This window comes from Uloborus diversus, chromosome 5, assembly GCF_026930045.1.
Source record: "Uloborus diversus isolate 005 chromosome 5, Udiv.v.3.1, whole genome shotgun sequence".
Taxonomy (NCBI): Eukaryota; Metazoa; Arthropoda; class Arachnida; order Araneae; family Uloboridae; genus Uloborus; species Uloborus diversus.
This window is the reverse complement of record NC_072735.1, coordinates 112,298,939-112,326,359: the sequence shown is the minus strand read 5'-3', so window position 1 is coordinate 112,326,359 and position 27,421 is coordinate 112,298,939. Positions and strand designations below refer to the sequence as shown.

The 27,421-nt window shown below is 34.9% G+C and overlaps 1 protein-coding gene across 1 annotated transcript; it reads right to left on the bottom strand.

Annotated features, from left to right (window-relative positions):
- Positions 1-3,993: 3,993 nt before the first annotated feature.
- On the bottom strand, positions 3,994-27,403 carry LOC129221947 (ATP synthase subunit g, mitochondrial-like). The gene is made up of 3 exons (XM_054856339.1): positions 27,247-27,403; positions 18,859-19,019; positions 3,994-4,169 (listed from the first exon to the last, which is right to left on the bottom strand). Exons 1-3 carry the CDS (start codon positions 27,287-27,289, stop codon positions 4,071-4,073), a joined length of 303 nt encoding a protein of 100 aa, XP_054712314.1. The 5' UTR covers positions 27,290-27,403; the 3' UTR covers positions 3,994-4,070.
- Positions 27,404-27,421: the final 18 nt, after the last annotated feature.

Sequence of the window (27,421 nt, the reverse complement as noted above, 5' to 3'; positions counted from 1 at the left end):
TTTTTATTTCATTCTTTTTAGTGTAAATGTAGATATTTCAGTAAAAGTAAGAAGTTACCTAGTAAGAAATGCGGCTCTATATCACGGTATTGCTTTAGAAAAGCCTTTATTCAAAATTATCATTACAATTAATGTTACTGTTATATGGCACCAAACTTTTATAACAATGAGTTTCATATTGTCGCGTAGATGAAGATAGCGAAGACAATGTGAAAGCCAAATGAAGCGAATACTCGTTAGTCTCAACTCGAGATCTTTATTCAGAACCACGAATGAACGTTACATCTCCTTATATACAACTTGAGAAAGTGCTGGAACTTTCCAGACTTGGAAAGATACAGAAATTAATAGAAAATACGGGAAACAGTAGAAACGAAATTTTAGTAAAATTCACTTTGTCCTAGTCGGGATTTGAACCCGGGTCGCTCGTGTGAGAGGCGAGAATTCTACCACTGAGCCACCGTTATCCACGGATGAAAAGTGCGAACTTCGCTACAATATCATTTGGAAATTGTATAAAATTTACTGTTTTTGCCCATAACTTTTTTTCTAAAGAACAAATATGGTCAAACAAAGTAATGGGACCTAAGTTGAGCCATCCCCTATCCATTAAAAAAAGAATCATCAAAATCGGTTCACTAGGTGAGACGCTATGAGTGGACAAAAAAAAAAAAAACATACATACGGTATGAACTGATAACCGCCTCCTTTTTGAAGTCGGTTAAAAAGTGGACAAAATAGCCCTGGTGATAGTGGATTCAAGTAAAATTTTCTAAAGACTGAAATTTTCGAAAACTATGAGGAAGCTCCCAACTCTCACTCTCCTCCCCCCCCCCCCCAATGTAAAAACTCTTCAAATATGCATACAGAAATCACTGAAGAAATACATAAGTTTTTTTTTAAAATAATTTTTCAGTTTTAGAATGTGTTGTCAGTCCAAAATTATCGGAAATTTCAATCCAAAATTTTCTGAAACTTCGGATCACAAACACCTTTGGCTATAAAATAAATTTTTTAGCAGAAAAACTCCCAAAACGTAGGCTTTTAATTTGCTTCAGGTAAATAACATTATCATTTGATGAAAATAATTGGGTAAACCAATGGCAACGGACATACCAGTACGTCCATTACCAAAATTAGGCATTTTTAGATCTTCCATTTCTTATGATCGCTTTAAATTATTTTTATATTTTAAATACATAAAGATTTTGTTTTCATCAAATCAGCAATCATTATATTTCAAAACGAAAAAAATAAATAAAAGGATTATGTAAAAAATAAAATTTAGAAATTTTTTAGTTTTATGAAAAATGCTAAAAAATGTAGATAATTTATCTTGGTTATGTTTTAAATATTTATTTACATATTCTTGCTCTTAAAATGACTCAATTGAAATTACTGAAAGCGCAACTACATTATAAATCCGATTTAACGATTGTCAAGAGACTGAAAAAAATTTTGGACTGGATATTGCTAAATCAAGGAGCTGAAGTCAAATCCAGACCAGTAAAATGTATCATTAAATTGAGGAAAATCGGGTATCGTTAAATCGAAGTTCTACTGTAAAACCATCCTTAATTCTAATTTATGGTAAGCATGGTTAAAGTATGAAAATTTTGAAAAGCTAAGTGCATGTGAACAAAGTTGTCTCACAGGTGAATTTCTTAAATTTTATTCAAAAGTTTAAAAAAAAAAAAAAAAAAAAAAATCAAAGTGTTCACTGGGCTACTTCTAGATATACTTAATACACTATATATGCATAGATTAACAGAAAAGAATAAAAGCTATGCATTAGTTTCTGACTGTTTTCAGATTGAGTTTCTTCTCAGTTCAAACAAAAAAATTTTAATTTTGAATTACAAATAGTTTGAAAAATTAAACATTCTTCAGATCAATTGAAACTATTTTGGTTCTCTTCCTGGGATAGGTTGGATTTGGGGGAGCCGTCAAGGCATAATTATTAATACTGCTTCAGAATTCGTTTCACTTGCATTGGAGGACAATCCAAAAGTACACATTTAATATGTTTAAAAATTTAACAAAAAATGACAAAAATCTAACAAGCGTCAATAACAGCTGTACCTAAAATTCTAAGACTACATTACATAAAATTTATAAAAGACAATCAAATCCTTGTACCCGATGAGTCTTCTGCACTAAATGAAATGAAAGAGTGGTAAATCAAACAGAACAGCCTGTGACAAGAATGAAAATGATCCTAATACTAATTAATTAGGATCATTTGTCAATGTTAAAATTGCAACTAAATTCAAATAACTTATTTATGGCTGAACTTACGAATCTGATGTGAGAGGATGTTGGATATGAGGCAAAATATTTAAAGAAAACTGAAAATAGTGAAGATATTTATAGACACACTTGAACATCATCATTGCATTATACTACTGCTTTATTACGACTGTGTTGATACTATGGATCTGCTTAATGCTTCAATGGGGTCGTTTCCAAAATTTTAAAAGTATTTTTTTCTGAAAGAGCATGCTTAAAAACATAGGATCTGACCATATTTTAAATAATTTAACTAAGTTTAATATTAAAAATAAAATCATTTTAATCTGTTCCCTTTCATTGTTTACGCTTTTGCCAATGACATCACAAATGATGAAATGCCATTTGCAGAGCACAATATTTAATTCACTTCTTAACTCGCATGTGTTGGCAATGACATGGTTGATAGCAAGTGTAGAGTGCAATATTTAATTCTCTTTTTGATTATCATTACGTGGAAATGCGGTAGATAGATGTGCCAAAGTACATCATTTGTGACGCCATAAAGACCATGCCTTCTTATCAAAATCGGACATTTAAAAAAAAGTTAAAAATTAAGGGTTGGGAACATGAAAGTTTTGTCTCGCTCCATGTTATTTTTTTTTTTTTTTTTTTTTTGGTTATTCTATCAATTTCAGTGACTAAAAGTTGTACTTTTGACTGAAGGAAAAAACCCCATTAATGACAACTGTGTTTGACATCATTTTAAAAATCCTGTATTACAAATTAACTTATGCTCACCCTTTTGTCAATTATTTTTATTTTTATTATTAATCTTTTTAGAAAAGTTAAGTCCATGATTAACACAAAATAATTTTTTTCATTATAATAACAAAAAAAATTCTATAAAAGGTTTTGATTGTTTTTGGATGGTACAATTAAGTCATTAAGAAAAATATTTTTACTTGTGAGATGCAGTAAATCAGAATGTGCAGGAGCTGTAATTCATTAATCAGAAATCCGGCAAGAGCCAAAATTCAGAACTCAAGTTCACTATTTTTACTTTCTGAAAAAAAAAAAAAACTTTTTGGATTGAGAAATGTTTTAAAAGAAACACAAGTTAATTTTATCTTTTAGTGATCATGAACGTTCAGGTGTAAGCAGGTCAAATTTAGGAAGTTCCAAGTACAATTAGGAACATATTTTTTTTGGAATAAAAAGTACTAAAAAGAAGGAAAATAAAATCATGTTTCGAAAATAAAACTTATCGGGCATATATACAATTCGCATACTTGCATAAGGTTTCATTTTTGCGATTGTGATTGTTTAACTGTGGGGATTTTTCCAAAATTTTAGTCCCTGAAAAATCCCTCATTTGGGAAATTTCATTTTCATGATGAAAATTTGGGAGATATTTACTTCATTAGGGTGTTCGGGATAACACATCAACATTTGAGTCTCAAACAAATCGGGAGGGTTTGCAGCTATGGCACAGTGTTCTATTAAGTTACTTTCAAAGCTGAAATATACTTCCTAAGAATTAAATGGTATGCTGAAATAATTTTGCATTCTTTTGTATCAATTTGCTATGTTTCAAAAAGGATTGAGCCTCTATTATCAAAGGCAGCTAAATAAAAAGCAAGCTTGAAACAATATATTCAGATGTAAACTTCAAAGTAATTGTTGCAAATAAATTGCACATAGAATCTCACTGCACATGTAGAACACAAAATGGAAGTAGAAAAACCAGGATACACAAACAAGTTACAACTACTAAGCACATTTATTTTATTGATACAATTCTCTAGAAACAGCATTAGTATTAGAATTCACATTGCAGATCACACTTGATATCCTAATAAACTTCCTTTACCAATGCATTCACCTATGCAAAAGCAGAAGTATATCTCGGCTGCAATTAAAGAATTCAACCACGCTTCCTAAACAAAAAAGTAGCAATTAAACTCAATGTTTTTAACATTAAAACAAGAGAAGGCATTGCAAAATAAATAAATATAAATATGTGCTTATATTACAGCCAAGGAATAAAAAAAAAAAAAAAAAACAATACAAGTACATTTATCTTCACCCCCAAAGAAAAAATTGCTTGAACAATAAATCCAAACAAGATTTTTAAAAAATTTCCCAAATAAAAGTTTTTTTTTTTGTTATTCACCCAGTTGCAGAATTTTTTAAAACATTCTACGGCGAATGACTTGATTCACATCAGCTCTGAATGCCTAATTTAACAAGAGTCCAAAGTGCTTTGTGTTAAATCGGGGCCAACCAAATGGCTGCATGCGGCCCGCACCGATGTTGACATTCCTGCCCTTGTAAAGAAAGCCAGATCGGCCTCAGTTTTCCCATTAAAATGTAAGCAAATTGTTTTACAATCCTTCTGTTTCATTGTTTTATAATTAATAATTCAACTATTAATTGTTATTGTATAAGAGGCAAGAGATGGTTCAATTTTTTTTCAAACTGCGGCCCGCCAGGTGATCAGAGACCGGAGTTCCTGCAGTTGGGCAGCCCTGTGTTAAATGATGCATTCAGAGCTAAAGTGGATGAAATTTTTCATAGACTTGATCCACTTTAGCTCTTAGCCATAGGTGGCTCATATGGGGGGCAGGGGTGGCAAATAGGCAAATAGGAGGATCAAGAGGGGGCGGTTGCATCCCCAAATTTTTTGAGCAGAATGATGGAAAATGGGCGAATTTAATTTATGTAAATCGGAAATGAATGTTCATTTAAAAAAATCTCGTTGGTTCTCAGTAACTATTTGATGAAACTCGACACATTCTCAGACTAGAAAAAGGGTGTTTCGTTACTTGGATGATGACTTAGAAATTCATGAAGTATTTCCGGCCTTTTCAGAACATAGAAAACTGATAGAGAACCATGGTTAATTTTAACTAAAGAAGATATTTCCTCATATAGGCTAAATATTTCATACTTGTGTGCCCAGGGTAACGACAGTATGTCCAATAGGAGAGGCCCGTTCAAAGTGGTGTGGTTGCAAGGTAAACACAAGAAAAATCCTTGATATTTCACATTCACTTTTACGCTTTTTTTAGTGTATATTTATTTGATGAGTGTTCATCCCTTTCTTTTGGTAGAAACACGTTTCAGCTGCTAAATGCATTATATGCTTTCATAGTAACTTCTTAAAAATGCATGTGCTTATTAAATAAAGTTAAAAAAAAAAGTATCAACAACACCTTTTATGGGGCTCTATAATAGTGCAATCTCGGAGTGACACAAGATGGTCTTCAAGAGTTAAAACCATAAAAACATTTATAACTTCAAAGCAGTGATTTGATGACAGGAAGAATTATTGCAAAACAACTATTTCAATGGTGAAAAAGCTCATTCCCTTTAGTATGTATGACTTCGTTTGAATTTTTATTCAATGTGTTTGTATTGAGGAAAGTTTTTTTAAAATGCTTTACTCTATCAAAACATCTTCAATCCGCTACCCTTAATTTTTGGACTATTCAAGCCAAAGTTTAATCTACAATTGATCTTCGCGTTCCTTCTACTATAGTTCAATCTACAATTGAAACTGAAAATAGATTTTGCATAGATGTATTTATTGTATTTCAATCAATCTTGAAACTTTAAGAAAATTCTTCCTTTGAGCCAATTTAAAAAAAAAAAATCACATTACGATGTGAAGTCAAACATTGATTTTTAATGTTTTGTATGAAGTAATAGATTCAGTTTCGAATGAAATTAACACAAGATTTGGTGATAATTATTTTTCTGTATGGTTGGCTCTATATTATCTGGATTGGATTTTGAAAACGAAAAATAAAATGTTTCAATTATGAGTAAAATTTTTAGCATGAGGCAAGAAAATTTACAAGCAATATACCGACAGATCGGTTATTACATCCAGAGACTGCAGTTTCGTCCTTGTTATGGACTCATCAGTCTGGAATAGTGAATAACAGAGCTGGAGGTAGATGACATCTCGTTGAAACTGAGAGCGCCGACGAGACTAGCTTATTCAATGATGAGAAATCAAGCCCCTCACAGTTTTTGAAGTAGCCTGGGTGATTTTGAAGAGCAAGATATAAAGAGTGTTTCCATACATAACTTTGATACTTCAATTATTTTTTAACTATTCAAATCAACTCCTAGTAGAGAAAGATTTTTTTTTACGTCTCAGGAGGTTAGAGAATTATATTTTGGAAGTACAATGGGCAAAAAAAAAAAAAAACTTTTCTATTTAGCTGTACTGGCAAAACAGCTCGACACTGGGCACTGATAAATTAGTAACACGATTCCCTGCTCTTCCATTTTTCCAAAAATCATGCAATAAAATTTTTCCAAAAGGTATAAAAACTTTAGTATCGAAATGTTTCGTATGATAACTTATTAGAAAGCGAATGAAAATTTTAATTGTTTCTGAACGCTAATTTTTATTTATATTAAACCGATTTTATGAGCACTTCCTGTTAGCTAATGTGTGTTTTGTACCGCACTGTGGTAATGCATATTTAAGAAACTCGACTCCCCAAATGAAATGCTAAAATGCTGCCCCTGATGGGAGGGGGGGGGGGCGACTTCCGACCCCCAAATAGTAAAGTGGCCTTGTTTTTTCACTTTTCAGAGTTGAAAATCACTGATTGATTGCACAATGAATTTTTATAGGGTGGATTGATTTATTTCGCGAAAGTAAAATCTAAAAATTCCAAATATAAATGAACTCTTCTCATTTTATTTCATAAGAACGGAACTTTAGAATGGAAGGGAAAAGTGCGGTGGCCACAGGATCGGTAAAAAACACTTTTTTAACCCCCCCCTCATTTTTTTGGTTTAAGAAAGTACTATTTTAATAAAAAATAACATACATAAATATGTATATAAAAAATTGATTGAAAAATATTTTAAAGTGAAAATGAAAAAATTAAGATTAGTTGAAGTTTATGTAAATGTGTAGATAAATCAAGTGAGTGTTAATAAGTCACAATGCATGTAATTAGCATTTATAGAAACATACGCATCAGCTGCGATTTTAAGATGTTTATCTGTGATGTGGAGGTTTATTGCCCATGATAAATGCATTTATAAAATTAAAAAGTAGAAATAAAAAGTTTTAAAAGGTTGGAGTTTCTCAAAACATTAAAATCATAGTTTAAAAAAAAAAGAAAGAAAAACTACCTGATATTAATAAAGGAAATGTTGACATGAAGTAAAATCTGGTTTTGTAATACAAATATGATGATCTGCAACAGGCTCTGAACCCAGCTAGGCTGTTCCTAGTCAATTTATTTGTCCCCAATGAAGATTAATGGCCATTTTAAAGCTATCTACCCCCTTGCTCATTATAGCTTCTTTCGGTACAACGTTCTGAGTACCCACAACCCTACAAAAGTAGTAATTCGTATAATATTAACATATCCATAAAAACATAAATATTTTGCTATGGGGTGACATCAATAAAAACTCGAAAAATATAACAGTAAAATGTTTTTAGTTATAAATCTTTGTTTTGTTAATATGTCTCCAAGCATTTCTTTTGACTTTTCTATTAAATTTAATTTCTACCATTGTAATATATAATGGTGTAATCATGCTCAATAACTTATTCACATTGTTAAATTTTATTACTTTTAAGTAAATTATGATCTAAAATTAGTTGCACCTATGTGTAATTAAAATTTTTTTTTGGATTTATTACATTCTAAATTTATACAAATACAAAAGTGATGACCAGCAACAGGCTCTGGGCATAGCTAGACTGGTCCTAGTCAATTTACAATCCCCAGTGAAGATCAATGGCGCTCTTAAAACTATCTACTCCCTTGCTCATTACCACCTCTTTGCTAAGCTGTTCCAAGGTTCCCCTACCCTGCTATAATAATAATTTTTTCTAATATTCATGTTAGCCAGAGATTTAAATAGCTTAAAACAATGACCCTTTGTCCTGTTTTCAGTGCTAAACTTCAGCCCCGTAACATCTTTCATTTTAATACATTTAAACAACTGAATCATGTCCCCTCACACTCTTCTTTGCGCAAGACTGTACATTTTTAGCCTTGTAGCCCGCCTTTGAACCTTTTCCAATACATTAATGTCTTTATTTAACAATCATTCTATTTTAATTAAATGATTAATTCATAATACATAATGTTTCTGAATTATATACTAATTTTATTACACCATAACAATAAATTTATGTGTGGATAATCGGTTGATTTTTCATTTTTGTCCAATTTCTTTCGGCGTCCTAGACTTTTTACAAAAAAGTGGACAAAATAGCAACCCTGCTCTAAACACTAATATATGCAGAGCAGCTGCCTGTTCCATGAGTGTATACAGTGTGGGGCAACTGCTCTCCCATTTCAAAACATAAAATCTTTATAGTTAAACCAAAAAAATAAAAAATAAACAAGAAATTTCAAAAAAATTAATTGAAGGTTGTTTTAAAACTTATTGACGAGTTTAGCTCTAGTAACTTAGTGCCTGATTTTGATAGTATGCATTTTTCTTTGGAATTTCATTGAAAAGCGAAAGTTGTTAGGATTTAGTTGAGTTAGTGTCGCAATACTGCTATGAAGGTAACGTAAGATTATCAAAATGAAAGGTATTACTGGGTTAACTTTTAGCACAGAAAGCAGGAGTTTTAAACAATTCAAATCTCAGACTAACCTAGAAATCAGGAAAAATGACCACTTTAATAGGATTGTGGGTACTTGGAACAACTTACCGTAAGAGTCTATAACGAGTAACAGGATAGATAGCTTTAAGAGGTTCATTGATCTTCATTGGAGACTAATAAACTGACTAGGACCAACATAACAGGGACCAGAGTCTGTTGCTGGTAGTCAAATTTGCATTTGAATGTAGTTTTGTACAGGGGTCAATCCAGGATTTTTTTTCACTACCTATTTTTGTGAAAGTATTGTATCAATATTCTATTCTTGTGAATTTTTTTTTTTTTTTTTTAAATCAGCATTGACTTTGTGATCTTTTAAAGACACATTCTAATTTTGTTTAAGAAAATTTGAGCAACTTAAACATTAGTTTGAAAAGTGCAAATGTCATCTACTATTATTTTTAACAGTTTTTTTTCGGGGGGGGGGGGGGGGGCTAAAAACCTAAGAAGTGGGAAAAATACCATTGTATCTCAGCTCAATAGGCTTTCCACTGCATACAATTCTGGAAATCATCAGAAAAACGCCCCCCTTCCTCCAAGACAGATGCTAAAAGACTGCATAAATGTAATTTGGCAAACAGCTAAAAATGAGTTAAAATTCTACGAAAAAAATGTTACCTAAGCAATGGTTCATAATTCATATAAATCATCTTAGCACTTTATTTATGCGTAAACTGTGTTTTAAACAGAAAAACAAGTTTTCTACTGCAAGCAAGTTGGTGTAGGGGCATTGCATGCATATGAGAGAAGGGACATCGGTTGGCTCAGGCCCAAGCTTGAAAGGGTCCGAGGTTTTTAAAATGAGGGGTGAAATATATGCAGGGACAGGAGTGTAAACAATATGGAGAGAGCTGGTAAAAGTCATTTGTGACAGGCTCCAAAATTTCTGTGCACATCCCTGAGTGGTGCAGAAAACTACTTTTGGCACTGAATTCCCATCCTTGAATGACTTCTTTAATGATGAAAGACAGTGGATTGTTTCACTTGAGCTAAACTTAGCATATCAAGTACAGGAATTCTGGAACTGAAGCAGGGGTCGATCCAGGTTTTATTTTTTGGGTCCCCATTTTGTGAAAAGGCAAAATATTTTTGTGAAATTTCGTTATTTTTGTGAAAAAGCAAAATATTTTTGTGAATTTTCTTTATTTTTGTAAAAAAGACTTTCTCATGATTTTTTTCTTGGAAAAGATTACATTAAAGCATTTTTAGCTGTCATATCGTTATAGAAAAGCCCTAGACAGGTTTCAGGGGTGATTGCAAGTTCTTGAAGAATACCTGAAAGCTGTCAAGAGAAAATGCGCTGGGGGAGGGGGGAAGTAAGACCCTTAACATTTTATTCATAATTTGACACATACATTACATTTATTGCTTTTTACAAATATACATATGCAAGGCACACTTTCTTAAGGTGAAAGTCTCACAACAGATTTCCTGTTCGCCCCTCTCAGATACTTTAAGAACAATGAAAATTGCACATGTTGCTGAACGTAATGATAACTCCTAATAAATACAAAATGAACAGACTCAAAGATATCACATATTTCTTAACACAGAAGTGAAATACTCATTAAAGATTCCATGCATGTGTTTGAAAAACTTAAAAGTAATTAAAACCCAAAATAATACTGCACCAGCATTCAGCGTTTAATTTTTTGACTTTTGACGTTCTTGCAGAGTAGGTATTTCGTTTAAAACTTTGCAATTTAATGATGTTAATAAATATATAAGAAATTGTATTTGTTTGCCTCTTAACAAGGTACAGTAAACATCAAAAATGCGAAAAATTCGTTTACCATGGCGGATGTAAGGAAATCAAGATCTTCAAAAGAAATAAAAATATAAAAACAGCATGTAAAATAATTTTATTTTAAGTAAAGTTATTTTAGAATTGGGTTTTGAAACTCAACACAATTTAATACTAAATATATATTGCGTAATCAAAGTGAAATTTAGGATTTTCCTGAAAACAAGCTACCAATCACAAGTGTCCCTCTCCCATCCCCCCTCTGACGCTCTCAAGCAAAAGCACCTCACGCAGCAAGCAAAAAGATAAGATGGGGGAAGGTGGAAGAGGCTCCCGCGTAGATGCGTACACATTTGCGGTTAAAAAATATTGTGAAAAGGCTGCCTTTTTATAAATTTTTGTGAAGGGGCTGCTTTTACGACGCGGAATTTTGTGACTGGGGCCGCTTTTGCGATGGGGAATTTTGTGAATGGGGCCGCTTCTGCGACGCGGAATTTTGTGAATGGGGCCGCTTTTGCCATGCGGAATTTTGTGAAGGGGCCGCAAAGCGGCCCCAATTTGGCGCTGGATCGACCTCTGTAAAGTCTTTGGTAAACACAAATCAAACCAAACACAATAGAAAAATAGTTCTTGTTTTGCCGGGGGAGGAGGGGGAGGGGCTGAAGCGTTGCGATGTTATATCATTCACAGGTTAGCAGAAAAGGTTTGCAAACCAACGTTGTTGCTCAACAAGAAAAAATTATATGCAAAAGGCCGGGATATACCGACACATAGTAGGCAAGGATGTTGATCGAAAAAAGCATGAAAATCACTAATAATTTTATTTTCAATGAATATCTCAAAATTAAGAAAATGGTCACCCAGAATTTCAAAAAGTAACCTATTTTTTTTTCAAAAAAGGGCACTTTTGAAGCCACTTTTCATTAAAAAAGTAGTCATATAAGCCTAAGGTCAGAAAACAGTCGCAAAAGTTGCCCTTTTAGTGGCAAGTAGCAACCTTGAAGTTTAAATTAAGCTTTTCAGTAATCTTTTACAACACTTGACTAAAACGGGACGGCTGTCCCCCCCCCCCTCCCCCGCATTCTGGGAAGGCAGGATCCCAAGGGCCAGATCTCCTATGCTCTCCTCTTCACTTCACACTCCATTTGTTTCTTTTTATAGCCACTAGGAGTTGAGAATTCCAGAAAAATTTCTGATGAAAGGAGGAAATTCATGGGTCGGGCGGGGTACCTTTTAGTTTCTGTGCTAGTGGTCAAAAAGAACAGAGCTACGCAGGGCCGATCCTAGGGTGTCGGCCGCCCCTGTGCAAAGACCTAATGTGCCGCCCCTCAAGAGTAATTTGCATATTTTGAATAATCTTTGACGTCCATATAAGTATTTCTTCAAATTTCTATATCAAGTTCTAATTTTAAAAAGAAAAAGAAAGAAAAAAGGAAAAAACAAGACTGATGAACTTATAAAAAGGAAGAAAAGTTTTATGCAGTATACCCTCGTTTTACGCGGGGGTTACGTTCCACGAAAATGCCGCGTAAATCGAAGCCGCGTAAATTGAGTCCTAATACTAGTGTTAAAATAGGAGTTTGGTACCGTAGATGACAAAATACTTTATTCTAGTGATGACTAATTGTGTAATAAGTTTAACGTGTACTTATATCGACTTTGCACAACGTGCATAAAGAAAACGCATATCAATTTCGTTTCTGTTTTTTAAGAGGAGCGGGCTATGATAGTCTTTTGGCAGTCATTGAGAACTTTTCTCTGTCATTCTTTACAGAGCATTAACGCATCCATGACCACTTGCGTCATTTCCATGATAGAATTTTTTCTTCACTAACAAATCAGACAGATCATTTCTATTGTCTAGGAATGGCTCAAAGTTTTCAATGTGAACGTTTTTGGTTGTGTGTCATTGATGTCGGTACCCTCGTTGGTTTTGATCGCCTTTGTCACTCCTAAAAGCTCTTCTTCCAGTGAGTTCTGAACTGTGTGAGTTTAATAACTTTACTTCTGGAAAGAGCTCTGGAACCAATCGCATAAAATGTCTCCATTGGCCTAAGCTCGATTATTAGCACGCCAAAATGCAGTTTATTACGTGCAATCTGCAATATTTAGGAGTTTGGATTTTGGAGAGGGGAAATTTTATCTGTTTGCATTGCCGCATCCGCGTAAAAAAAAAAAAAAGGTGTCAAATCTTAAACCGTGTATAATCGAAACCGCGTAAAATGAACCCGCGTTAAACGAGGGTCTACTGTAATAAGAAACTCCTTAGATACAATTTATATCTTCGAAGAAAATAATAGATACCAAATTCACTAGTCGTAAAAACGCATTTTATAGTCTGTCTTCGGTGACATCAGAGAAAGGACGGAGGAGGGAAAATCAGGGGAGGGGGATTGTTCCCAGAAAATTATCGAAATTGGCGTACCAAAAATAGTTTTGGTAATCTTTGGTTGTGTTTGGTTGCAAGGAAAAAAGAGTCGGGTATGTTCAAGGTGCATGGAGAAATTTTCGAAGTTGGCATCAAATATCGCTGTTTTAGGAACTTTTTCGAGACTTCAGGGGATAAGTAATGTTGGAGTTCTCTTCTAAATTCTTTCAAAATTGAAATCAATTCAAAGCTTTATTTGTGATCGTAGCTTAGGAAAGATCGGCACTCTTCCCGAAATTTTTCCGAAACTGAAGTTTTAAACAAGCAGTTTTGTGCTATCTTTGTTGACGTTGCTAGAGGGAGAATTTGAAAGTTTTCGACATTGAAGTTTAAAACGCAAATTTATGCTGTCTTTGGTGGCGGTAGGGGATCTGGCGGCTTTCCTCCAGTAATTTCTCGGCACTATTGTTTCAAAAACCTATTTTTGGCTACATTTGAAAACGATAGGGGGAACGTGAAAATATTCCGAACCAAAATATTTTTCGGAACTAAAATCTTTTTTAGGCTATTTTTGGGAAGGAAGGGTTTTGGAGCTCCCAAGAGGATATTTCTAAAAGCACAATTTTATGCTATCTTTGGTAACGTTAACAAAACTGGGAAGCTTCGGCGGATCTTTGGATATTTTTCGATATTAATATCTGGAAAACAAAACTATAGATTTTTGTCCACCTCACTTCAACGATTGATGGGTATATGTCCTAGCGCCTAGAAAAGTTACATAAGCCAGGCAGTTCTCCTCCAGAGTTTTTTAGAAATTGAAATCCCAAAATCGTATTTAAGGCATTGTCTGATAACAATTGAACAAAGAGCGGGCGGAGGTTCAATGTGCACTCACGAACTGTTTTTTGAAACTGAAGTCAATTTCAAACTGAGGGGGTGAGATTAGGGGCCTCTCTAAAGACGGTAATGGAGACTATCTTTGGTAGTAATGTTTGGGAATGGATTTCAGGGCCCTCATACGCAAAAATTTCGAAAAAGAAACACGAAAAACGTCCTTAAGCAATTTTTGATGACATTAAGAAGGGCTGTCCTCTGAAAACCCATTTTGGATTTTAAAATCAACATTTTCAGGCTATGTTTGATTAAGTTCAGTTGGAAGGGGTGAATCAGAGATTTAATTGGATCCTTAAGATCGGTGGTTCAAACAGCTAAATTTCCCGAAACTAAAGTCCTAAAAACGCCATTTTAAGCCTTCTTTAGTCTCATCAAAGAGGTCATGGCATCCTTTTGAATCTTCGTTTTGGAGCCACATTTAAATTTACTACCCAGGACAGTTTATTCGTGATTTTAATTCGAAAAAAAATGCTGTAAAGGGGAAAAACTACAAAATTTTAGTTTGTCATTCATAGTGTTCACTCTAGGAAAAAAAAGGGCAGGGTGCTGGTCTTTGAAAGGGGCACTATTTATTATAAAAAGGGCACTATATGTTTCAATGTGGTCTTTCCCCATTCAAGACCAATGATGCACCTCTCAAAAAGTACTGAGTCCCCCCCCCCAAAAAAAAAGAAGAAAAATAACATCTTAAAACACTGCGAAAATTTCATCCATTCCTCTGTACCATGCCCCCCCCCCCCTCAAGGGCGTACACAGCAGGGTGGGGAAGAACGGACACCTGTTAGCCCGGGCCTGATCCTCAAGGGTGTCCAATATTTTTTAAACTAGGGGTGAAATATAGAGGCAAACAATATGGAGGGGGGCCCGGAAAAGTCATTTATGATAGGCCTGAAAATTTCTGTGCGCCCCCCCCCTCTCTTAATTGCCACCATTGACTTCAGTATTGAATATCATTTCTTCTAGAAAATGCACTTGTCTTTAGGGTTAGATTGCCCCGCCCTCCCCCTAAATGCCAACGAAGCACATTTTCCAAACTCCGTAGGAACATTTAGCTAATGCTGAATATTTGCTTTGGGTGTGTTTCAATACTTTTCAGGTCATAATTGTGCCTACTTTTCCTATAAGAATGAAAAATTCTAGGCATTTCAAAATCCTTTGCATTTTAATGTAAGATGAACAATATTTAATTACGGATCCCCCCTTCCTATCTAAAAACTGCCTAGTAATGTACATTATGCCATAAATATTTTAATAGACATCAAAATCATGATAAATGTAAATTCAACTTTTAAAAAAACATTATACTTCAAACAGAATAATTATTAAAATACTGTGTGCAGTGCTTCAAAAATGCAGTCATAGCAAGGTGCAAAACAAAAAAGGCTTTATTTGAATGCCTAGTGTTGGACTTGACACAACTTCATGACACAAATATGTTTGCAGATGTATGCGCTACCCAAGCAGCCAGGGCCAAAATCCAAGATTTTAATTTCACTGACATTTTTTATGAAAATTTAATACATCAGCATTTTATTTTGTGATTCTTTTAAAGCAATATTATAGTTTTTTACATATATAAAAAAAGAAACATTGCAAGATCATTTTAGTTGGGGAAAAAGCACAAGTGTGTCAAAAGTATGTTTTTAATTATGTCAATGAGTTTTTTAAAATAATCTGTTAATATACAAATCGTATTCAAAGATAATACAAATACTCAGCAAAAAGGAATGAATGAATATTTCGCAGCAGAAAATTTCCCAAGGCAAATTTCACACAGAACAATATTGTTTCCATTTTAAATATTCTTTTTTTAGGGGGAGGGGGAGGGCTAAAAATTCAAGATAACAAAAAAATATCCTTGTATTTTTGTTCAGTAGGCTTTGTACTGTGTACCACTTAGAAAACAATTAGAAAGTTCACCAATCAGAAACAGATGCAAAAAGATTGCTTCACAACCACTAGCAATGCGCCAAAATTAACTAAGCCTAATTTCCACGTGCAAACGAAAATCGGACACAAAGGGCTGAAACGCTACGAAAATGGCCTATTCGTACGGTGTTTATTGCCTAATTCAACATTCTATTTCAAAAATTAATTTTCATTTTGTTGAAGATGTCGTTTTTGTTACATTATTTTCGTAAATTTTCCGATTTTGCAAGTGCGATTTCGGGGAAGTGATAGTTATAATGGGGTAAAATCGACCTGTTTTGAACCTTGAAATTGTTAACTAGAACAGTAAATGAGTTTTGAAACGATAATTTCGCAAACTTAGTTACTTCATTTTTTTTTCAAATGTTTTTATTTATATATATATTTTTAAGAGTTTTTCGCGGATTAATTCAACAGGCTTCGCGGGCCACGTTTGGCCCGCGGGCCATAGGTTGTGTATTCCTTAGACTCTAAGGAATTCAAGCACTCTGTTAGCTTTCAGAACTTTATCAATCACTTCAAAATAAACGCTTTTTCCAAGCCCTTTACAAGGATTATAAAGAGCATACGAACCCTGCTTCTATTCTGTTTTGCAGGAAAAAAGAAAAAGAAAAACAGCTTGAAATATTTCAGTAAACTGCATATTTTTTCGGCCGGCATCATCGTCATGAACCGTGTATTTTCAAATCAAGAACCGTTTGCGTTTGCATTCAGACTTTTCGGACAAGAAATGGAGCAGTTCATCTGCATCTGTTCTTGTCTGACAAGTAGCACCCCTTCTACTGTTCCTGGAACTGGCGCCGGCGCCCCCTGGTCCTACAGGAGAAAATAATATAGGAAGACTACCACCCTCCCTCTTTCATTGTTGATTCTCAGAAACACAAGAATGGGGAGGAATTAAACAATACTCCTCTCCCCCCACCACTATCGCGGATGACCGAACAACTTCCCTCACAGAAATCTGTCTTTTGTTTCCAACTGATAAGTCTGTTAGAATTCTGAGAATATCTTCCCCTCTTTGCCTAGGTGTTTGCATCTCCTTTTATGGCCGTTTTCAGGGTGAAATTCTGGGGACAATGGCAAGGCATGAGCGTTTTTGCAGACGATCGCTGGACAAATAAATTTGCCCTGATATCGCGGCGGGTTCAAACGATGCTAGAGGTATCTTTTTAAAAACACAGAGCGCATATTGTTATTTTTGAAAAGGGCGGGGCGCATTTTGCGATCTAAAAGAAGGGCAGGGCGCATTCTGCCGATATGGAAAAGGGCAGGGCGCATTCTGCCGATATGGAAAAGGGCAGGGCGCTGCGCCCTTCAAAAACGGCCTAGCGGGAACACTAGTCATTCATATATGTTTGACTCTCAGGGGAGTCGCAATTTTCCACTGTCTCTCCACGCATCCGCGATTGTTGAAAACAGAATTTGTTGTTTGAAATGATTGCGAGAGTATCTAATCAGTACAGCTTTTTAAAAATATAACACGAAATATGTCTTCATTGTTTAGCTCCATAAAAGCTTGGGGGGGGGGGGGGGGTAAACATTAGTGGCCACCCTGGACCCTGATTGTTCCTTTTAGAAGGCACCCTTTCATGCTTCAGGAGGGGGCCATTTCCCTCACCTCCCTTCCCCTGTATACAAGCCTGATTACCGGTTCTGTCATAAATTTTGCAACCAAATGAAGCATGTGTGTGTGTAAAGAGTAGATATTAATGGACAATAAACTAACACAATGTTCCCTAACAATCTATTTTTCTTAAACTATGCTATGCTGTAGGGAAATCGGCACTTACTTTGATAATTGAACATTTAAAATTCAGCATATTTATTTGACCTATTATAAGTTATCTTTTGAGAAATTCTTGAGGAATTTTGCTTGATTAAAAGAACTATATGATGCGGCCTGCGGCCGCCCCTTGCTTTGGCCGCCCTTGTGCGGTGCACACTCTGCACACCTGCTAGGATCGGCCCTGGAGCTACGTTTCAAAATCAATCAGTCTTATACTTACAGGAATTTTAATCCTGGGGAAAGGGAGTTTGATTTTAGGAACAAAAGTTGATGCATTACAAAAGGGCAAGAAGGGCACAGGAGAAAAGAAAGTAGGATGCATTAAAGGTTACTGGAAAATGAGCCGAGCGCAACGTTCTCCCGAAAAGCTCTTGGGAAAAACACATTTGGTTTAAAAAAAAAAAGATCCCTTGAGAAAATCTAAAAAAAAAAAAAAAATACCTTGAGAAAATTATTGCATTACTGAAATAAAACATTCAAAACTCGTACAAAATGAGTGATCTTTGGCACAATCGTACAATCAAATCAACAAGTATGCAGCTTTGAATATGCATATGTAAGGAGATAATTAGTGATAATTAATACATAAAAAGTAGTTGAAAACTTTGTACTGCATAGTGAATAAAACATGACAATGTATATAAAGTACAAATTGAGAATGGAAAAAGGTTAAAAAAACAGCAAACAGCTGTTTCGGCACTCTAAAATACAAGTGCCATCATCAGTGCATTAAAAACGAAGACAGGTTCACCCGACTAAAACACAGTCCAGGACAGGTTCACCCGACTAAAACAGTCCAGGACTGTGTTTTAGTCGGGTGAACCTGTCTTCGTTTTTAATGCGCTGAAGATGGCACTTGTATTTTAGAGTGCCGAAACAGCTGTTTGCTGGTTTTTTAACCTTTTTTCATTCTCAATTTGTGCTTTATATACGTTGTCATATTTTATTCACTAGTGATAATTAAGTTAGGGATGGTTAGAATGGAGTTTTCAGATTTCTGTATGTTTGTAGATGTCATATGCACATGTAAAGATAGGCTAAAAAACTATTAAAATTTCATTTTGGGGTGCATAAAATGGAAACTTAGGCTGAAATTTGAGTGGAAACATTTTAGTGAATACAGCACAAAGAAGTAATGAACCCCCCAAAAAAGTTTACAATGTATGACAAATTTCCATACTTTACTGACCAATAATGCATATTGATATTAAAATTAAACATTAGAAAAAAAATCAAAGTTTTACCTTGACTGGAACTTGCTTCCAAGCTCCACTTTTAGCTGATCTCATAAGCTTCCCAAATCCAGCCATGACTTCAGGCATTTCAGACATTTTAGGAGGAGCTAACTCTACTTTGGCATACTTCATAAATACAGCAAGTTTAGGCTGACCATTAGTAACCATTCCTAGAATAATGAATTAGGTTAAAGGACATGCTATGATTTTCTTAACATCAATTTATAAAATCAACAATGTTGCTTACATAATGTTAAACATTTTTGAAGCTTAAAATTACAGCATACATGAGAAACAGAATCAATGAAGTTTATAAAAAAAAAAAAAAGACAGGAGTGCTCATCACCCACAGAACAATTGTGCTGCACCTTTCCAAATACCAAAAACTTACCAAATAAGAAAAATACCTCTGAAAAACCTGCCCTAAAAATTTTTAATTTATGCAAAAAGTTTTAATGTCATAAATGTGTACAATGTGTTGAAAGACATATGTGGAAGTAAAACAGTTTCAAGATGATTCAGGTCATAATACTGAATGGGTGGATAAGTGGGGTATGGCAGTTAATGCAGGGAAATGTCAAGGGCTACTTAAGTCATGGAATAAGCGTATTCGTTATAATTTACAAGGTTTGGTCATCAGTCGGGCAGAAAATGTTATCGATCTAGGTGTCTAAATAAATCAAGATTTTAAGTTTAGTCAACAGTGCAGCATTACAAGTAACAAAGCCAACATAATTCGGACTCGACCGATGCATCGGCCTGGCCGATGCATCGGCGCCGATGGTTCAACAATTTAGCCATCGGCATCGGCGGCCGATGCTAACTTGCAGGAAACATCGGCCCATCGGCCTTAAAAACATCGAAAAGCCGATGGAATTGGCCGATGTTTTTGAAAAAAAAAAAGACCTTTGTTTTACTTTTTAATACAAAGTAAAGGGATTTGTTGTTTACAAACAAAATTGTTTACTTAAATTTCAGTATGAATTTCTATTTTAGTCACCCCTGAAAGAGTTTTTAATACTGCATTCAGGTACCAAACACGTTAATTATTGCGTTGTTTCTTGCGGCTGGATGCACGTATCTCTCATAAGTCATAACTAAAAAATGGTAAGCTGTAGAAGGCTAAATTTTCGCCTGTGGGAAGTGCGCACGTTCCAGTTGTGAACTTCCCTTTTTGTTTTCGATCGGGTGTTCTAAAAAGCCTATTAACTGATTTTTTGTGGCTATTAATTACTTATTTCAATGCTAAACTAATATAGCGTCTCAGACTGACGATCATTTGGTGATATACAGGGTGTATCAAAAAGAATCATCTGATTTGGCATGTCTATATTTCGAACAGTAATAAACATATGCAATTACAAATTTTTTTGGATGAAAGGGGAAACTGAAAAAGTTTCTATATGTCCTTCCATTTTCAAAGGTGTTCCATATGTCCACCTTTAGATATACGGCATATGTCTAAACGGTATTGAAACTCGTCCCACACTGCAGCGAGCATGTCCTGAGTTACGGATTCCACTGCTGTTGTGATGCGCTTCCTTAGATCATCCATTGTTGTTGGTAGAGGAGGCACATATACAGAGTCCTTGATAAATCCTCACAAGAAAAAATCACATACAGTAAGGTCCGGTGACCTTGGAGGCCAGAAATGTAAGGATTTGTTATTTTGTCCAGTGCGGCCGATCCACCGATCACGAATCGTTTCATTTAAAAATTCGCGGACTGCCAGATGCCAGTGTGGCGGTGCCCCATCCTGTTGGTAAATGTAATCATTCGAATCTGTCTCCAGTTGGGGATTCTTTTTCCGGATGATTCTTTTTGGTACACCCTGTATTATCAAATTGGAGACCGGTAAACAAATTTGAGATGGCGAAACCGATTTTGTTTCATTTTGATCGATTCCCGTTGAACCAACGGTATTTTTTAATTTTTCGATGTTTGTAATATGAATCACAGTAATGCAGTCTTTTCTGTATCGCTTCGGCGGAGCTACAAGATTATGGCCCGTCGAAATATATTTTGGGGCCGTATTTCTCTATCACAGAAGTTGTAAAACATTTATCAAAAGCATTGTTGTAACTCCTACGGTGTCCCTATGGTTATGGGGCCCTCGCGCAATTGCAACATTTGCTACATTTTAAATCCGCCACTGCACGTCAAAACAAACTCGGGTGCAAGTTTTAAAAGGGTTTTTCTGCTCAATGCTTTATTATTTTGAACTCTATTTTTTGTATTTCCGAGAACACTTGCGTGCTCCTCCTCCCACTCCCTCAATTTCTGAAATTAAACTAAAGTTGTACTTCTGAGTTGTTTAAAACTAACACCATTCATAAAATTAGAGATTTTTTTTTTCAAGTTTTATCTATTGTTTAGGAAGAGTTTAGAGCATTAATTAGAAATTGATTAAAGACGTTTTGAATTGTGACATAATTCGAAAAACAAAGAGATTTTGAATTTTTCTTCGGAAGTGCTGAAGTAGATTCAGAAACTCTTCCGAGGCGTTGGAGATAGCGCTTCTGTTCTTAAAAAATTAAGCCGAAGTTTAACATTGTGAGTTACTCCAAAATTAGAGGGTGACCCCCTAATCCGCCCTCGTCGTTTCAAGCATTTCTTAAATATTTAGCGATTATTTATTTTGGTCAAGAAATGTCATTTTGCGTATTTTTTATACTTGTTTCACCTATATTTTGTAATGCGTCACCTTTTTTGCATCATTAATAGCGATCGATTTTTTTTTCTGTTGTAACTATTTTTATGTATTTATATAAAATCAATGAATAAGTTATTTTAGTTTTCATCATATGTTTAATAATATGTTATAGAAAAGTTTCAAGGATTTTCTACTATGCAATTTTTTAAATTTCAGAAAATTATTGTTAAATTGAAAAATTTAATTTGAACGTGTTTGTAGTGCTCCATAAAAGATTAATCAATCAAATTGTTCAATATTACGTGTGCAAACATCAAATCAAGTAGTATGTATATGTATTCAGTTATTAACTTGGGGGTAAATATTGAGTTTGTTTATTGTAGCTGCGTTTTAAGAATCTCACTCATTTCGTGGCTATTTCTTTTTTCCGCAAAATTTACGCCACTGTTATACATTTTATGAAAAATGCCAACTTTTCTATTCATAAATTTTAAATAAGTATAAAAGTATTCCTAGTATGATTTAATATTGTAATTTATCTGTTACCTTTTTTGTTTAACATGATGACTAAAAAATGTCTACGTGCAATCTTTCCACTTCAATAGCGTAATTTGTTGACAGTTTCATAGTTTTTTTTTTTTTTTTTGAATGATTAAACAACATAATTTAATGCTTTTTAACTATGTTTAGTTTACCTAAATCCAAACATTATTAAAATATTACTGAAATCTTAGTTATATGTTCAATTAAAAAAAAAATCAATTGGTTATTAAACAATCTCTTTGTTTTTCCTCCATTTTTTTTTTGGGGGGGGGCTGTTGTTCTTCGTCTTCCATCATACAGTAGTCAAAAAAGGAGAAGCATAACTACACCCTATACAGATTGTACATAGTACGATCCAAAAGTTCGAGGGATAAGCTGTATAAAACCTTACCCAGAATAGTTCACATTACCGAAGCACATCCACCTACAAAAGGTCATCTTGAGGGACTATGTACTTCTGCCAGTGTTCATATAACTTTTGGAAAAACTCCTGGAAGCCATTTTTCACTACCCTCTGTGATGCAGCTTTATCTTCTCCTGACGGAAGAAAGCGGCGTCCATGCAAATGTTTTTTTTTGCTGGAAACAGGTAAAAGTCACACGGAGCTAAATCCGACGAAACGTGATGTTATTGGTTTGTCTTATCAGAGTATTGACCAATCGAACCGTGCATCCTCAACATGAAAGTCGCCTTCTTCCCCACGATGAAGTCAAAGCAGCAGCGAAAGAGCCCTTACAGGAGGTTGCGATAAATGTCTTCCAGGAGTCTTTCTAAAAGCTATACGAACGGTGGCAGAAGTGCATAGTCGTTCAAGGTGACTATTTTGTAGATAGATTCACGGTAAATTTTTATACAACTTGTCCTCGAACTTTTAAATTATACTACCTACGTATGAGTTTTCAACTCACTATTTCATAACGTTTTTGAATGACGTAAGTTTACGCGCATGAAAACATCACAAGAGAATTAGCGATAATTTTAACTAAGGAGGCTTTCAAAATGGATATTTCGGTCATTTATATGTTCTTAGGTACATATGCATGTACATATGCGCAGAAAAAACTTGTGAAGTTTAAATTGGATGATCGTAAAATAAAAATTTAGGTCGAAATCTGATTTTTTTTGGGGGGGGGGGAATAGTACAATTCTTTATCCGTAGAAAGGAAGTAAAGTGAAATGAATCAATGATCCTTTAAATCCCTGACAACTTTATCAATTTATTTCTGTTAGATTTTTTTTTTTGCCATCGGCCAACAGCATCGGCCATCGGCCATCGGCAATCGGCCATTTGGAGGAAAACAATCGGCCATCTTTAAACAATCGGCCAACAATCGGCATCGGCCCATCGGCCAAAAAATGCCATCGGTCGAGCCCTAAACATAATGCTTATGTTAATCCAGGATTTAACAAACTTTTTCGATTCGCGGCACGCTTTGAAAATTTAATAATTTCTCACGGCACCCTAGTCCATCTCTATTATGTAAACAACTAATAAACAGTTATTTTCAGCGTTTTTTCCCCAGATCAGCACACAGCTCGCGCAGATATGTGCAGCATATGCAGCACAGGATCATACCCTCCACCCAAATGCTACTCTGGTGTTAATGAACACCCTGCTAGTAAGACGAATAATGGTCCTATCATACTACAGTCTACCTTTCTAGGTTATCAAATCTCGGGGGAAAATGACAGAACACAACAACATTTTTCATTTTGAATTTGTCAACTATATAATTTAGGTTTCAAGAACAGTATGAAACTTTGTTTTTTCTAGTTAAGATTCAGGGTAGCCATGTAGAAACAAAATTTACTATAAAATAAGATCAGTTGGTTTTGACATCAACCCTTCTGCAAAAACCTTTTGCAACACTGTTGTATTATTGCCCAGTAGTTAAAAATGGCTTGTTGATAACGCTTTTTAGCTTTTGATGACGCTGAAAGAGGATCTACACTGTTAAAAATTTTCCTGAAATTTTTCGGTAAAAAGTACTGGCATTTATGTTGCCAGTACATTTTACCGTAAAATCTTATTTTATGGTTGAATTAAACAAGAGAACGTTGCAGCGAGTAAAGAGTATGACATGTTCACAACCGCGATCGAACCTGAGCCTTTGGGATTCAAGACCTCTTCGCTATCCCTCATACCAAGTGGTATGCGGCAGGTGAGTGGATAGATGCATCGGACCTTAAGTCACGTGGTGTACAAATTAGTGTTGCAATCGCTTACTTTTTTCGGCAAAATTTTTCAGCACTGCAAATACTTCATTTTGCAATAGTATTTGCTAGAAAAAATTCCTGAATTTTTTATGGTGTACAGAATTTTTGTTATACTCTATCAAAAAATGGAGAATTTCTTTACTGGTCAACCTGGCATTCTTTGGCGCACTCACCTTGCATACTTATTGATACTACAGACATTTCGCGGCACCCCTCACCTCTTCCTATGGCACCCAGTTTGAGAACCCCTGGGTTAATTAATAGATTTATTTCAAACAAATCTAACAAAGTTCTTTTGCCTTTATATAGCAGTTTAAGTAAGACTTCATTTGAAGTATGTTCAGTTTTGGTCTCCTTATCTCAAGGAAAATATTTCTGTATTGGAAAGGGTTCAAAAGGGACTTTAAGATTTAGATTATGATACCAAACTTAATATGCTTAATATGTACAGCCTGGAGCAAAGGAGAGTCAGAGGAGACATGATTCAGTTGTTTAAATTTATCAAAACGAAAGATGTAAACGTCTTAAATTTTTGCACAGAAAGCAGGACGAGAGGGTCATTGTTTAAAGCTATTCAAATCTTAGGCTAACCTGGAAATTAGAACAAATTACTACTTTAGTGAGGTTGTGCGCACTTGGAACTGCTTACCTGAAGAGGCGGTAATGAGAAAGAAAGTGGATAGCTTTAAGAGGGCCCTTCATCTTCATTGGGGACAATTAAACTGACTAGGACCAGCCTAGATGTGCCCAGAGCCTGTTCTGGGTCGTCACATTTGCAATTGTATGTATGATGTGTGTGCATGTACATGCTTGTAATCCATCACTCAGTAAAATTGGAAATTTCATACCGCAAATTAAGAATTTTTCCCTTCTCAAAAATTTAGTTTGGGTGCACCCCAGATTATCAACTTCATTCAAGGTAGAAATACTCAAAAAGGTTGAGTTTTTCACCACTGAGTATCCGGTGCCGTATGAGACAAAACCCCACTTCCAACAACAATTCTTTACAAACAGTTTCTCAGAAGAACAGGTAAAACAGCGTCAAGAGGATTTAAATTATATTACTAAGTGGGCAGATAAGTGGGGTATGTCAGTTAATGTAGGGAAATGTCAAGTGCAACACTTAGGTCATGGAAATAAGAGTACGAGTTATCGTTTACAGGGTTTAATAATTAGTCAGGCAAAAAATGTTATTGATCTGGGTAGCTTAATAAATCAAGACTTCAAGTTTAGTCAACAGTACAGCATTGCAAGTAACAAAGCCAAGAGAATGCTTGGGTTGGAACTACTTTGATATACCCCCCCCCCCCCCATCGGAAATTTGGCGACTTTTTTCTTGCCAAGAAAAATACCTGTTTTTGGGGCCTTTTTTTTGCGCCAAGATGGATTCTCACTAAATACAAATAATAAATAAAAAACATGGAATCATTAAATACAAAAAAAGAATACCTAAAAAATACAATGAATACATAAAAAATACAAATAAATGACACTGAATAACATATTATGTACAACTTACACAAAAATTTTAACAAATACAATTGAAAATACCTGTCGGCAATCTAATAAAAAGAATTATTTATACAGAAATTTTGAATTCCTCCCAATTTACCCCAGCAGCAATTTCAATAAATTTATTGAAACAATCAACATTAGCCGCTAAACATGATTTATGAAACATGTACATTGTAAGGGAAAATTTAAAATTTGCCTTGCGATTGTACTTAGGCAAAGAAGTTTTAACATGCCTCCACGTACTTTCAGTTGTATTTGTATGACACCCGGAATCAGGGTCTACAAATATTAAAGAATGATTTACCTTTAAATGCTCAAAACCGTCATCCGTCAAACACTCATAACATTTCAAACAATCAGTATAAACAGAAGTACCTGGCTCAATCCATTTCTTAATTACCGACAACAACGTCTCTTGAGACCTATCATGCACAGCAACAAAAAAAAACCTTACCTGATCCCCTATCAACACCACCAAAAACCCACTGACCCTCAATACGATGACCCCTATTGTACTTCCTTTTGCCAAACTTTGACACAAAGGGCCCTTCAAAAAATTTCATAAATGAAAGAGTATTGGAGGAGTTTTGAAGGAGTGTACGAACCCCTATACCCTCACTTGGAGTATGCTGGGCGGTTTTGATCGCCTCATCTGAAGAAAGATATTTGTGTATCAGAAAGGGTTCAAAGAAGGGTAACTAGACTAGTAAGGGGACTTTCAGATTTAGATTACAATACCAGACTTAATATGTATAGCCTGGAACAAAGAAGGATCAGAGGAGACATGATTCAGTTGTTTAAATTTATCAAAATGAATGATGTTAATGGATTAAATTTTTGCACTGAAAGCAGGACGAGGGGTCATTGTTTTAAGCTATTCAAATTTCAGGCTAACCAGGAAATAAGGAAAAACTACTACTTCAGTAAGGTCGTGGGACTTGAGACAGCTTACCGGAAGAGGTGGTAATGAGCAAGGGTGTGGATAGCTTTAAGAGGGCCATTGATCTTCAGTGGGGACTAATAAATTGACCAGGACCAGCTTAGCTGGGCCGAGAGCCTGTTGGTCGTCACATTTGTATTTTTCTTTCTGTCAATGCAGTTACGAGCCAAATAAATGACTCTTATATAGTGGTGCGGATTTCTGTTTTTAGTGTAGAAAAGAGCCGGGTATACAGAATAAAATATATTCCGAGTTTATGCCAATCCTTTGCATTTAGAATGTCAACCGAGTTCACAGTTCACGGGATAGTTTTGCGTACAAAGCTTTGACGTCCCTCAATGTTGCAAGTTTTTTATGTTAGAAAATAAAATGTTCATGAATCAGCTTCCTTTTATTAAAATTTATCAAGCAAAAGAGTTCTTTTACCCATTCAAATGTGTTCCTACACGAAACGTAAATTACTATTATAACAGTGAAATATGCATTCCTATATGGACAAATTAAAAGCTCGGAAAAGTTGTAAAAATACCTTTTATTAGATTGGGCAGCTTTGTACTCAGGGAAGAAGCCATTGCAATATTAAATAGCTAATGTTTTCAAATAGAAACAGGAAAAGAGCAGAAAAGACTGCAGCAGAACCACTGATCTGAGCAGAACACAATTTTTTAAGGGTAAATGTACACGGTTAACAGTGTACTCTTCTT